This window comes from Procambarus clarkii, chromosome 6, assembly GCF_040958095.1.
Source record: "Procambarus clarkii isolate CNS0578487 chromosome 6, FALCON_Pclarkii_2.0, whole genome shotgun sequence".
NCBI classification, from domain to species: domain Eukaryota; kingdom Metazoa; phylum Arthropoda; class Malacostraca; order Decapoda; family Cambaridae; genus Procambarus; species Procambarus clarkii.
The window spans coordinates 27,850,021-27,865,317 of NC_091155.1; the positions used below are offsets into that span (position 1 = coordinate 27,850,021).

At 47.4% G+C, this 15,297-nt stretch overlaps 1 protein-coding gene across 1 annotated transcript in view; it reads right to left on the reverse strand.

Moving 5' to 3' along the window:
- LOC123753874 (carbonic anhydrase-related protein 10-like) overlaps positions 1-15,297 on the reverse strand; it is a 230,406-nt gene that overhangs the window by 41,279 nt on the left and 173,830 nt on the right. Inside the window, exons 2-3 of the mRNA XM_069307496.1 lie at positions 4,052-4,254; positions 3,146-3,334 (exon numbers count right to left, since the gene is read on the reverse strand). Of these exons, the coding sequence (XP_069163597.1) occupies positions 3,146-3,334; positions 4,052-4,254 (392 nt within the window). The remainder of the gene's footprint in view (positions 1-3,145; positions 3,335-4,051; positions 4,255-15,297) is intronic.

Sequence of the window (15,297 nt, forward strand, 5' to 3'; positions counted from 1 at the left end):
ACCGCTGCCAGGACCAATGGCACCGCTGCCAGCACCAATGGCACCGCTGCCGGGACCAATGGCACCGCAGCCAGGACCAATTGCACCGCTGCCAGGACCAATGGCACCGCTGCCAGGACCAATGGCACCGCTGCCAGCACCAATGGCACCGCTGCCGGGACCAATGGCACCGCAGCCAGGACCAATTGCACCGCTGCCAGCACCAATGGCACCGCTGCCGGGACCAATGGCACCGCAGCCAGGACCAATTGCACCGCTGCCAGCACCAATGGCACCGCTGCCGTGACCAATGGCACCTCTGTAAGTACCAATGGCACCACTGCCATGCTCGTACTGGCACCTGCTCTTGAGGGACCATGGCACCTCAGGCGGGAGCAACACTCACGCTATTATTGAAGCTCACCTGCAAGATTAGGCAAGACTCGCTCCAACACTGAACCAGGTGTGTAGCTACACACCTGGCCAGTGTCTCCACACCTGCACCCACACCCCGAGGGCCACACTGTGTACTCACATCTACGCTACATTTTTACCCCCCCCCCTCAATTAAAATACTGACGTGTACAATTTGCTTGTTGTGTCCGGCACCATGTTGGCTTTGTAATGATGAACGACACCCCTGATATTTTTCTGTCCGAATTTACATTATGCATGAGTCCGTTTTGGGCTGGTGATGTGTCACGAGTAATGCAGAGCATTGCAACCTTTAATTCAATTGACTTGCAATAATGCGTTTCAGGGAATTATCAAATAAATGTCAAACTCATTTGCGGTGCGAGTGAGTTTTTGTCCCCCCCACAGAGAACAACAGGGCGGGTATGAGAGGGATGTGTGGCCAGAAACGTTTGATTTAGTCAACAATATTGAGAGACTGTTATTGTTGTTATAGATTCAGCTACTCGGAACAAGTTGCAAGTAGCACGGGCTATGGTGAGCCCGTAATTATTGAGAGAGGCAATTCACAATATGGTGGGGGAACATTTATTTGGACGCCGAAAACCCCCCCGAGAGATAAATTTCAGGATATCTGAAATTTGAGGCAGTGACGACGTTTCGCTCCGTCCTGAATCGTTATGTGACTTGATATCTTGATATCCAGGACGGACCGAAACGTCGTCACTTGGTAGTGGTCACACGACAGACCGAAATATCGTCTCTCCCTTTATTTTCTGATACGTAGGTTAGGTGTTTAGAATACCTAATGACTTGAAATATTCCTTTTGCTTTTGACAGTGTGTGGATACCCTTAAAATGGGAGTGGCACACCATCACTGACTGCCTCAGAGGGGCCTGAGGGCAGCAACATACTGAGTGCAGAACTGCAGCACTGCAACTGCAGAACAGAGTGCAGAACTGCAGAGAACAGAGTGCAGAACTGCAGAGAACAGAGTGCAGAACTGCAGAGAACAGAGTGCAGAACTGCAGAGAACAGAGTGCAGAACTGCAGAGAACTGCAACAAAATTCACTAGCTCGGAGAAATGGTGAAATTCACACTAGTTATTCAATACATCATCATCATTCTTGCATGCAGGAAGAGCTACACAGCTATGGGTCATCCAATGAGGATGAGGATCCATCCATCCTAAGGCGAGCGACGTCCACGTGACGAGCGACGTCCCCAAGACGTGCGACGTCCACAAGACGATCGACGTCCACAAGACGAGCGACGTCTAAAAGACGAGCGACGTCTAAAAGACGAGCGACGTCCCCAAGACGAGCGATGTCTAAAAGACGAGTGACGTCCACAAGACGAGCGACGTCCCCAAAACGAGCGCCGTCCCCAAGACGAGCGACGTCCACAAAACGAGCGACGTCCCCCAAGACGAGCGACGTCTCCAAGACGAGCGACGTCCCCAAGACGAGCGACGTCTCTAAGACGAGCGACGTCCCCAAGACGAGCGACGCACCCCAAGACGAGCGACGTCTCCAAGACGAGCGACGTCAAATGCGTCACGTTTCACCAACATTAAGCTACAAGTGACGCAAGAGAAAATTGGGAAATCATGACCTCTGATCGTCCTAACACATCAGAACACACTACGAGGTCCGCGCCTCTAACAATATGCAGTTCGGGACAATCAGGAGCAGCTCTCCGTTCAATCAAATGCCTCTGAGTTAAAGCAGTCTAGCCAAAGCAGACTAATCAGAGCCGGTAGGCAGGAGGATACGCTAGGGGATAGGCCACAGTGAATGCCAAACAGCCTGTAATATAAATAACTAATATTTACACTTAACTCCTGGTTTTCTAAGCCAAAGGAAATTAAACCAACACAATTTGTATGTTGTAAATCGATCAGTTTAGTGGAGCGGAAAGTTATAGTAATGCCTGCACATATTACCTATCATTTGTAACTCACGTTTTCTATGAAATTTTCACTCTGCTTTACCCATTTTCTACAAGCTAATCACCGCACCAGATTTATATTATTAATAAAACCCTCGATAAACAAATAACCGATAAATAGAACGATTATAAATCAGCTGCCGAGCATACGTGATTATATACATAATAAAAGTGGCGAGGTTTAAAAGGTGAAAATGCAAATTGTAGTTGCACATTTGCATACCTTGGCAGTCATTAATTTGTTGCACCTGTCTCGTGCTTCAAGGTGAGTTATGGGCGAGATTAATCTGAACTCTGGGATAATCAATTTGTTATAAAAATTGCTCCCGTAATCTCTGGAGAGAGAGTGAGAGAGAGAGAGTGTGTGTGTGTGTGTGTGTGTGAGAGAGAGTTGCCAGCTGTAACCTCCACCAGTGTAAAAACACTGACCTATGACACGCCCCTACCTCACATGTCTCATGTGTGAAAGCTGGATGAAGCCCCTGTTGTCTGGCCTCCAGGCTGAGAGCGACAGACAGTCGACACACACACACACACACATGTGACTCATCACAATGCAGGCAGCGTTCGTATAGAGAGCTGTCGTTAAAAATATGAAACACGCGGCCGGTGAGGGAACATTCAATGCATATTTTAACTAAACAATTGCACATGCAAGTCTAATATGGACACGGGGAACACTGCGGGCAAAAAAAAAAAACTTTTCCCTCCGAGTAAAATCCGCTACAAAATTTGGCACCAGTCTGGGACACATTAGCGAGAGGTTACAGGTACAGAAAACGGATAGGAGGACATCTTACCTCTGCTGGGAAGGCCTTGTTGTCGAGGAGATGCTCGGAGCCCTGCTGGTCCCTCTCTCCGAAGTGGAGTCTGGCGTGGGTGACGGTGTAGGCGTAGCTGAGGGGGCCGCCCGTCACGTTGACGGCGTGGGCGTTCTGGGCCGCCCTCCACTCCACGCTGTGGCCCGTGTTGACCAGCTCCCCGCCCACCTGAGCTAAGGACAGATACAGTCACCGACCACAGAACACTGATCCAAGGGCACGGAGGCACTAGAGGCAACCTGGGGTGACATTATGTGATGGAACTACATGGGTGGTAGGTGGGTGGTGTTAATGTTGGTGCGTTGATGGGGACGGTTGCACGTGGGTGGTGAAGATGGTGGTAGGTGGGTGGTGAAGATGGTGGTAGGTGGGTGGTATAAATGACAAAGTTAAATAAAATATCCACTTGTATTTAGTGCCAATAAAGAGCTGATTTATCTAATAAAGATCATATTAATTCTCCCCCACATCATACAAGCAAAGAAGGTAACGGATACTGTATTGAATTCTATTTCGTCATCTATTACGAGCGAATGAATCTATTATTTTGCTAATGCTCGCCATGGCGTCATTCTCCATTGTCAGTCAATAAGTGATTATTATTATATAATACTTTTTACCCTCAACGGCTACAGCCAACAGTGTCTCGTAATTAAGTAATTTAGTAATTACAGTAAATAGGCTGGGAATTACGTGCTTATTTTAAAGTTATGTCCACATTTTATTATTTAAACAAACACCTTAATAAGTTGCTGTGTATAAATATTGGTATTTCTTGTAAACAAAGGTGTTTATTTGTTGTGAGGTGAGTGTCACTCAGAGAACTTGTGTGTTGTGCTGTGAGTGGCACTCAAGAGAGGTTGTGGGAGGCCGGCGGGCACTCACCGTGACCTTGTCGAGGGTGAAGGGCGTGAGGTTAGGGTCGAAGAGCAGCGTCTTGGGGTCGACGTTGATGGGTGACTGACGGCGACCTTCCCTACACATGCCCCAGGCCGGGTTGATGACCCCCCAGAACCTGGGTCCTGAGATGCCATCGTAGGTCCACCACTGGCTCCAGTCTATCCCTGGGGGACTGCTTGAAGACGGTCCTGTGAAGAGAGACAAGACACTTGGTTAGTACTTCCGGACCTGCCTTGGGGTACACCCTTCAAGCAGGCCTGCCTTGTAGGACCCCTTCAAGCAGGCCTGCCTTGGGGTACACCCTTCAAGCAGGCCTGCCTTGTAGGACCCCTTCAAGCAGGCCTGCCTTGGGGTACACCCTTCAAGCAGGCCTGCCTTGTGGTACCCCTTCAAGCAGGCCTGCCTTGTGGGACCCCTTCAAGCAGGCCTGCCTTGTGGGACCCCTTCAAGCAGGCCTGCCTTGGGGTACACCCTTCAAGCAGGCCTGCCTTGTAGGACCCCTTCAAGCAGGCCTGCCTTGTGGTACCCCTTCAAGCAGGCCTGCCTTGTGGGACCCCTTCAAGCAGGCCTGCCTTGTGGGACCCCTTCAAGCAGGCCTGCCTTGTAGGACCCCTTCAAGCAGGCCTGCCTTGGGGTACACCCTTCAAGCAGGCCTGCCTTGTAGGACCCCTTCAAGCAGGCCTGCCTTGGGGTACACCCTTCAAGCAGGCCTGCCTTGTGGTACCCCTTCAAGCAGGCCTGCCTTGTGGGACCCCTTCAAGCAGGCCTGCCTTGTGGGACCCCTTCAAGCAGGCCTGCCTTGTGGGACCCCTTCAACCAGGCCTGCCTTGAGGGACCCCTTCAACCAGGCCTGCCTTGAGGGACCCCTTCAAGCAGGCCTGCCTTCGGGTACCCCATCAATAATGACAACAAATGAAATTACCTCACGTGTATTTCGTCCGAAATTGGTATGAACAATTACCTTTCCATAAGAGTCATACAAAAACAGCGTTGCTGGCAATATCCGGGTCGAAGGCCGATAAATTGTCCCGTGTCCGCCTGCTCGACGCCAGAGGGGAAACAGCTGTCGATGTTTTTGTGAGAGCGAAAATTAGTGAAACATTTGGGTAATGAGATTGGGCGACAGCGTCATGCGTCACCTGGCTCTATTTGTTTCGTTCTGTTCTCCGTCGTTCTTCACACCGAGGAAGGCGGGAAGGGAATTATTAGGGGTAAGTGCCAAGCCATTACGACTATATAGCACTTGGAAGGGGTCAGGATAAGGATTTGTGATGGGACGGGTTGGAAAAGGAATGGTGCCCAACCACTTGGACGGTCGAGGATTGAACGCCGACCCGCATGAAGCGAGACCGTCGCTCTACCGTCTAGCCCAAGTGGTTGGGCTACATGCTGGGAAGGGATAGGCGTCTGGGCCTCACACTTAACCCAGACAAAGGTGGTAACACTTGACGAAGTCGTCAACGCTGGAGACAAGGTAAGACAGACTGTGAGTACTGGTGATCCACACTTACAAGTGCGCAGGGTGTCACCAACCTCTCTCAAGGTGGATCCTCTAGTACTCAAGAGGACCTCACAGTACTGTACTGTGATATACTAGAGGAGGTACTCTGTTGTGCCCGGGCCTCTAGTCCCTCTCCCCCCCTCTCTTACCCTCTCTATCCCATCTACCCCTTCTCTTTCACCCTCACCTCCTTCTCCCCCAACAGAAAATGTCATATTAAGTACTGAAATAAATACGAAACTCTACGGAAAACACATTTTCGTTTTCAGACTTTTTGGGTCGATCCAAATGTCGATATTTCTTAAAGATTGAGGTATGAGGACAGTGTGTGTGTGTGTCAGAGATGATCAGGGCCGCGGGTTCGACTCCTTGATATTTATCTCAATATAAAACCTTAATATATTTTTAAATACACTCCAAAGATACCGACGTTTATCTCATCTATTCTTAGGACTCCTTAGAACAATTCTTAGGAAGCCTTAGAACATCTCTCACGCTGCAGTGATGTAAGTCTCTTCTAAGACAGCTCACTCCGTACTATAATGTTACTGTGTCATATTGTCACTCACATATTACACAGCTGCTACGGGCTGCTGTGTAACAAAAAGGAGGCCTGGTTGAGGACCGGGCCGCGGGGGCGCTAAGCCCCGAAATCATCTCAAGATAACCTCAAGTAGATATATTACGGTGATTTTTATACGAGGTTTATATGTTGGACTGGAGACATAGTTTCTTTTGGAGGTAATTTAGGTTAAGGATTTAGGTAGAAAGATTTGTATATTAATTGTTCATTATTTTGGAACGTCATGCTAATGTCCAACCACGACAGTCAGGACATCCTGAGGGAATGCATTACATCGACTGAGAGTGAAGTCCACCTTGCCTCACAGCGTGAAGTCCACCTTGCCTCATAGCGTGAAGTCAACCTTGCCTCATAGCGTGAAGTCAACCTTGCCTCATAGCGTGAAGTCAACCTTACCTCATAGCGTGAAGTCAACCTTGCCTCATAGCGTGAAGTCAACCTTGCCTCATAGCGTGAAGTCAACCTTGCCTCATAGCGTGAAGTCAACCTTACCCCACAGCGTGAAGTCAACCTTGCCTCATAGCGTGAAGTCAACCTTACCTCATAGCGTGAAGTCAACCTTGCCTCACAGCGTGAAGTCAACCTTGCCTCATAGCGTGAAGTCAACCTTGCCTCATAGCGTGAAGTTAACCTTACCTCACAGCGTGAAGTCAACCTTGCCTCACAGCGTGAAGTTAACCTTACCTCACAGCGTGAAGTCAACCTTGCCCCACAGCGTGAAGTCAACCTTACCCCACAGCGTGAAGTCAACCTTGCCTCACAGCGTGAAGTCAACCTTACCTCATAGCGTGAAGTCAACCTTACCTCATAGCCAGATCATTCTAAACTGGAGTTCAATCCTCCACACATCATAGACTTCAATCCTCCATTAGCCCAGACAACAACATTCACAGTGGAGACCGTTGTATTATGGGACACAACCTCACACGCTCAGAGATCTGATGCTGTATTAAAATGTTTTCATATCTGTATATCTTGAATAATATTAATTTCCATGTTTAATGAACACATGTTTACCAGCGTAGGTCACGCTGTATGAACAGCTGTAGTGATGTAGTTACTGACTGTATGAACAGCTGTAGCCATGTAGTTACTGACTGTATGAACAGCTGTAGCCATGTAGTTACTGACTGTATGAACAGCTGTAGCCATGTAGTTACTGACTGTATGAACAGCTGTAGCCATGTAGTTACTGACTGTATGAACAGCTGTAGCCATGTAGTTACTGACTGTATGAACAGCTGTAGCCATGTAGTTACTGACTGTATGAACAGCTGTAGCCATGTAGTTACTGACTGTATGAACAGCTGTAGCCATGTAGTTACTGACTGTATGAACAGCTGTAGCCATGTAGTTACTGACTGTATGAACAGCTGTAGCCATGTAGTTACTGACTGTATGAACAGCTGTAGCCATGTAGTTACTGACTGTATGAACAGCTGTAGCCATGTAGTTACTGACTGTATGAACAGCTGTAGCCATGTAGTTACTGACTGTATGAACAGCTGTAGCCATGTAGTTACTGACTGTATGAACAGCTGTAGCGATGTAGTTACTGACTGTATGAACAGCTGTAGTGATGTAGTTACTGACTGTATGAACAGCTGTAGTGGTGTAGTTACTGACTGTATAAACAGCTGTAGCCATGTAGTTACTGACTGTATGAACAGCTGTAGCCATGTAGTTACTGACTGTATGAACAGCTGTAGCCATGTAGTTACTGACTGTATGAACAGCTGTAGCCATGTAGTTACTGACTGTATGAACAGCTGTAGCCATGTAGTTACTGACTGTATGAACAGCTGTAGTGATGTAGTTACTGACTGTATGAACAGCTGTAGTGATGTAGTTACTGACTGTATGAACAGCTGTAGTGGTGTAGTTACTGACTGTATAAACAGCTGTAGTGATGTAGTTACTGACTGTATGAACAGCTGTAGCCATGTAGTTACTGACTGTATGAACAGCTGTAGTGGTGTAGTTACTGACTGTATAAACAGCTGTAGTGATGTAGTTACTGACTGTATGAACAGCTGTAGTGGTGTAGTTACTGACTGTATGAACAGCTGTAGTGATGCAGTCACTGACTGTAAAAACAGCTGTAGTGATGTAGTTACTGACTGTATAAACAGCTGTAGTGATGTAGTCACTGACTGTATGAACAGCTGTAGTGATGCAGTTACTGACTGTATAAACATCTGTAGTGATGCAGTCACTGACTGTATAAACAGCTGTAGTGATGCAGTCACTGACTGTATAAACAGCTGTAGTGATGTAGTTACTGACTGTACAAGCGCAAGAGGTTAACTTAACAGGACGAAACGGTAATCAAAATTCCCCAACAAATCACAGCCATATGCCCTCAACACCCGCCACAACACACACACACACCTGCTACACGACCCAAACACACCTGACCTACACACCTACACACACCCGCCACATGTCAGAAGAGCGAGCAAAGAATAGAGCATTCTCCGCCACCATTCTTGCCTCTGGGGGGCATCCACCGCGAGGACCGGAAACTTCCCCTACCATCTCTGCTCTATATTAAGGAAGTTTTGCGACATATTGCGTGCTGGTCTTGACGCTACGATGCTCGCGGCCGTGTTTTGGCCCTTCCTTAAGACCTCTCAACTCCCCTCCAGTTTTGGCGCCAAGGTGTGTGTGTGTGTTGAGGGTGTATCTTCTGGCAGCTGGGTGCTGGGTCCTGGGTGCTGGGTGGGGGTCCTGGGTGGGGGTCCTGGGTGATGGGTGGGGGGTGCTGGGTGATGGGTGGAGGTCCTGGGTGCTGGGTGGAGGTCCTGGGTGCTGGGTGGAGGTCCTGGGTGCCGGATGGAGGTCCTGGGTGCTGGGTGGATGTGTTGGGTGGAGGTCCTGGGTGCTGGGTGGAGGTCCTGGGTGCTGGGTGGGGGTGCTGGGTGGGGGTCCTGGGTGCTGGGTGGGGGTCCTGGGTGCCGGGTGGAGGTCCTGGGTGCTGGGTGGAGGTCCTGGGTGCTGGGTGGAGGTCCTGGGTGTTGGGTGGGGGTCCTGGGTGCTGGGTGGAAGTCCTAAGTGCTGGGTGGAAGTCCTAAGTGCTGGGTGGAGGTCCTAAGTGCTGGATGGAAGTCCTAAGTGCTGGGTGGAGGTCCTAAGTGCTGGGTGGAGGTCCTGGGTGCTGGGTGGAAGTCCTAAGTGCTGGGTGGAGGTCCTAAGTGCTGGATGGAAGTCCTAAGTGCTGGGTGGAGGTCCTAAGTGCTGGGTGGAAGTCCTAAGTGCTGGGTGGAGGTCCTAAGTGCTGGATGGAGGTCCCAAATGGAGTCCCACAGGGATCAGTCTTGAGACAAAGATTGATTTAGTAATGACAATAAAATAAATTTGAACAAGAGACTTTGTGTTGTCTAGCCAAGGAAGTGAAGATCTTAAAGAATCACTAAAATAACCAAAAGACCTAATAACAGCCTTCCGTCGTGGAAATATATCAATATTCCACTTACCATCCAAAAGTGTAACAAAAGCCTTTTTTTTCTCAAATAGTTTGCAAGCGATTTCGCCCAATTCTAATCAAAACACCTTTCTTCTTATTAATTAACGCACAAAACAGCTACATTATGGATACACTGAAGATATACATATGTATACATCTGAAAAGATAGTCAGTGTGAATTGAAGCGGATCACTAACAGCCACAACTAACTGGCTGACTGACAACTTACTAACTGCCGGTAAAAGCTCCCACGCGAGGCTGCGTAGCATCAATCATTAATAAGGACTAACGCACTAATAAGGAGTAACGCACTAATAAGGAGTAACGCACTAATAAGGAGTAACGCACTAATAAGGAATAACGCACTAATGAGTAACGCACTAATAAGGAATAACGCACTAATAAGGAGTAACGCACTAATAAGGAGTAACGCACTAATAAGGAGTAACGCACTAATAAGGAATAACGCACTAATGAGTAACGCACTAATAAGGAATAACGCACTAATAAGGAATAACGCACTAATAAGGAGTAACGCACTAATAAGGAATAACGCACTAATAAGGAATAACGCACTAATAAGGAGTAACGCACTAATAAGGAATAACGCACTAATAAGGAGTAACGCACTAATAAGGAGTAACGCACTAATAAGGACTAACGCACTAATAAGGAGTAACGCACTAATAAGGAATAACGCACTAATAAGGAGTAACGCACTAATAAGGAATAACGCACTAATAAGGAATAACGCACTAATAAGGAGTAACGCACTAATAAGGACTAACGCACTAATAAGGAGTAACGCACTAATAAGGAGTAACGCACTAATAAGGAGTAACGCACTAATAAGGAATAACGCACTAATAAGGAGTAACGCACTAATAAGGAGTAACGCACTAATAAGGACTAACGCACTAATAAGGAGTAACGCACTAATAAGGAGTAACGCACTAATAAGGAATAACGCACTAATAAGGAGTAACGCACTAATAAGGAGTAACGCACTAATAAGGACTAACGCACTAATAAGGACTAACGCACTAATAAGGACTAACGCACTAATAAGGACTAACGCACTAATAAGGAGTAACGCACTAATAAGGACTAACGCGCTAATAAGGAGTAACGCACTAATAAGGACTAACGCACTAATAAGGAGTAACGCACTAATAAGGACTAACGCACTAATAAGGACTAACGCGCTAATAAGGACTAACGCGCTAATAAGGAATAACGCAACCTTAGGAAGGCGCTAATTTCTCTCCCGCCAGCAGTAGGGGGGGGGGGGACCCCCCCCCCCCTTGAGCGATATGGCTCGTTACCTCAGCTGTAACCACCCAATTTGCGAACCCCACCCTTTTAACACATCACTACTACTACCTCTTAGTACGAACCAAGACCGAGTCAATACAGTATGCAGCAATGAAAATAAATCGAGCAAGACAAAATAAATCCCGTGTAGGATCTCATGCCTACAGAACCACAAACAAATGAACCTCGACTTCTGCCGACCACAACAGCTAAACCACAGAAGGTTAAGAGTCCTTTTAATGGGATTTTTATGCTTCTTGGATGTTAATTCACAATGTCAAAAGGAACGAATATTGAGAAATTTTTGTTGTTGTGTTTGCGCATCGTGGAGTTGTGAATGTTTAACTGGTGCGCAGTGTAGGGGTTAGGAAATAGATTGTGGCCTCTGATATCAGCTAAATACCGGGGATATCAACAAGTCAGTTTTTGTCAAGGATCTAACACTAAGATTAGTGTGGCGCGGGTTCGATTCCCGCACGAGGCAGAAACAAATGGGCAAAGTTTCTTTCACCCTGAATGCCCCTGTTACCTAGCAGTAAATAGGTACCTGGGAGTTAGTCAGCTGTCACGGGCTGCTTCCTGGGGGTGGAGGCCTGGTCGAGGACCGGGCCGCGGGGACACTAAAGCCCCGAAATCATCTCAAGATAACCTCAAGAACCTCAAGAAGATAGCAAGTGTGTGTGTGTGTTGATAGGACCATTAGAATACTTATCAATAGTACAACACACACATACCATCATTACACACATCACCATCCTCACTGTACACACACACACACAGACACCAAGCACCAACACATTACACATCACCATCCTCACTGTACACACTATCATCACCATCGATCTGTAGACTGGCAAACCAAAAATAGATTATTATTCTTTGTGCACACAATGCTAACCCCAATAACCTGCTTGACCTGAACGACTGCCAGCCTGTGTGCCGCCAGCCACTGGGATCAAGTGACAGGTCCCAATAGTCTAATAATCCAGTCGTCCTGTAAAAATAATTTTTTTTCATTCATTTTTTTCAATTGCATTCGTTTGGATAGTGAAAAAGAGTGAACATTGCAATCCGGTTTCTATTGAAGGTGTTCACTATTGAACAGATTTGGAATATTGTTGTTTGTTTGTTTGTAAATGGTGAGATTCTACATGATTTTGTTTGCATAACACTGTTGCTTAAGAAAGCATATTATTCTGAGGTAGTGTGAAGAGTGTGGCACAGATGGCTGAGTAGTGTGAAGTGTGGCACAGATGGCTGAGTAGTGTGAAGTGTGGCACAGATGGCTGAGTAGTGTGAAGAGTGTGTCAGAGATGGTTGAGTAGTGTGAAGAGTGTGGCACAGATGGCTGAGTAGTGTGAAGAATGTGACACAGATGGCTGAGTAGTGTGAAGAGTGTGGCACAGATGGTTGAGTAGTGTGAAGAGTGTGGCACAGATGGCTGAGTAGTGTGAAGAGTGTGGCACAGATGGCTGAGTAGTGTGAAGAGTGTGGCACAGATGGCTGAGTAGTGTGAAGAGTGTGACACAGATGGCTGAGTAGTGTGAAGAGTGTGTCACAGATGGCTGCGTAGTGTGAAGAGTGTGGCACAGATGGCTGAGTAGTGTGAAGAGTGTGGCACAGATGGCTGAGTAGTGTGAAGAGTGTGACACAGATGGCTGAGTAGTGTGAAGAGTGTGGCACAGATGGCTGAGTAGTGTGAAGAGTGTGGCACAGATGGCTGAGTAGTGTGAAGAGTGTGGCACAGATGGCTGAGTAGTGTGAAGAGTGTGACACAGATGGCTGAGTAGTGTGAAGAGTGTGGCACAGATGGCTGAGTAGTGTGAAGAGTGTGGCACAGATGGCTGAGTAGTGTGAAGAGTGTGACACAGATGGCTGAGTAGTGTGAAGAGTGTGGCACAGATGGCTGAGTAGTGTGAAGAGTGTGGCACAGATGGCTGAGTAGTGTGAAGAGTGTGTCACAGATGGCTGAGTAGTGTGAAGAGTGTGGCACAGATGGCTGAGTAGTGTGAAGAGTGTGTCACAGATGGCTGAGTAGTGTGAAGAGTGTGGCACAGATGGCTGAGTAGTGTGAAGAGTGTGTCACAGATGGCTGAGTAGTGTGAAGAGTGTGACACAGATGGCTGAGTAGTGTGAAGAGTGTGGCACAGATGGCTGAGTAGTGTGAAGAGTGTGACACAGATGGCTGAGTAGTGTGAAGAGTGTGACACAGATGGCTGAGTAGTGTGAAGAGTGTGACAGAGATGGCTGAGTAGTGTGAAGAGTGTGATACAGATGGCTGAGTAGTGTGAAGAGTGTGTCAGAGATGGCTGAGTAGTGTGAAGAGTGTGACAGAGATGGCTGAGTAGTGTGAAGAGTGTGACAGAGATGGCTGAGTAGTGTGAAGAGTGTGACAGAGATGGCTGAGTAGTGTGAAGAGTGTGATACAGATGGCTGAGTAGTGTGAAGAGTGTGTCAGAGATGGCTGAGTAGTGTGAAGAGTGTGACAGAGATGGCTGAGTAGTGTGAAGAGTGTGACAGAGATGGCTGAGTAGTGTGAAGAGTGTGACAGAGATGGCTGAGTAGTGTGAAGAGTGTGACAGAGATGGCTGAGTAGTGTGAAGAGTGTGACAGAGATGGCTGAGTAGTGTGAAGAGTGTGACAGAGATGGCTGAGTAGTGTGAAGAGTGTGACACAGATGGCTGAGTAGTGTGAAGAGTGTGACAGAGATGGTTGAGTAGTGTGAAGAGTGTGACACAGATGGCTGAGTAGTGTGAAGAGTGAGTCAGATATGGCTGGGTAGTGTGAAGAGTGTGACACAGATGACTGAGTAAGGAGCCGTACGAGTAACGAGAGGCCCCTTACTCAGTCACCTCGAGTAACGAGAGCCACACATGAAGAGGAAGGAGTCAGCTCGCGGGAGCCGGGGACCAGGAGCTACAGAAGCGAACACTCAAGACCGGATAAAGATGCCATTTTGCAATTGCAGGCTAATATGTCTTGCAACGGCAGGCTAATATGTCTTGCAACGGCAGTCTAATATGTCTTGCAACGGCAGGCTAATATGTCTTGCAACGGCAGGCTAATATGTCTTGCAACGGCAGGCTAATATGTCTTGCAACGACAGGCTAATATGTCTTGCAACGGCAGGCTAATATGTCTTGCAACGGCAGGCTAATATGTCTTGCAACGACAGGCTAATATGTCTTGCAACGGCAGGCTAATATGTCTTGCAACGGCAGGCTACTATGTCTTGGGTGTACATGCCAGCATAACATTGATCACATCAATAACTTTCCTTAAGAACACACAGAAATCACAATTGCGTGAAGCATCAAATGACCAAATCCGCAAGAGCCGTGACGAGGATTCGAACCTGGGTCACGGCCCTTGTGGATCTGTTTCCTTGAGAAGTTAACCAATAATCACCAAGGAGTCTAATCTTCGCCAATCACCTCCACACATCGTTACACATTCTCTCAATATACAAACCCATATTGAACGGACCACTTGGGCTGGACGGTAGAGCGACGGTCTCGCTTCATGCAGGTCGGCGTTCAATCCCCCGACCGTCCAAAGGGATGGGCACCATTTCATCCCCTCCGTCCCATCCCAAATCCTTATCCTGATCCCTTCCAAGTGCTATATAGTCATAATAGCTTGGCGCTTTCCCCCCATAACTCCCTCCACCCCCTTTGACATGCGTTGGTTTTTAATAGTTTCCACTCCTTACTAAATCCTTCGGTCACTAAAGTCTTTTAAAGTATTTTGTAGAGCTGAAGTAATGGAGAAGTGAAACACATTTTTGGTGTGAAGTAATTGTCCAAGTTTTAGTTAACACAGTCGGGAACACATTAGACATGCCACTGATTAAGTATGTCACGATTTTTGGGTCGAAATTAATGCATTCGAAATGGGGTCAGAAATTCTGACTAAATTGACTTTAATGTAGTGGGCAAAAAAGGTTCATATTGGGATTAAATTTGAGTCAATTTCAAGCGCTTCAAAGGGAGATGAAATTAAGATCTGGCGAGTGAAAACAAGATTGTTGAGAGTGAGACTTAGTGAAGGCTGAGGGCGCCTGACAGCTGGGTGAACAGCGCTTCGGATTCGTAGTCCTGAGGTTCCGAGTTCGATCCCCGGTGGAGGCGGCGACAAATGGGCAAAATGTTTCTTTCACCCTGATGCCCCTGTTACCTAGCAGTAAATAGGAACCTGGGAGTTAGAGAAGGAGTTACCTGGGAGTTAACAAAAAAAGAAGGCCTGGTCGAGGACCGGGCCGCGGGGACGCTAAGCCCCGAAATTAAGAAGCAATAAGATGCTTATCTTAACATACTAAGAAGGTTAGGTGAGGTCGGTGTTTTGTATGAAGCTTTTCAAGGTAAACT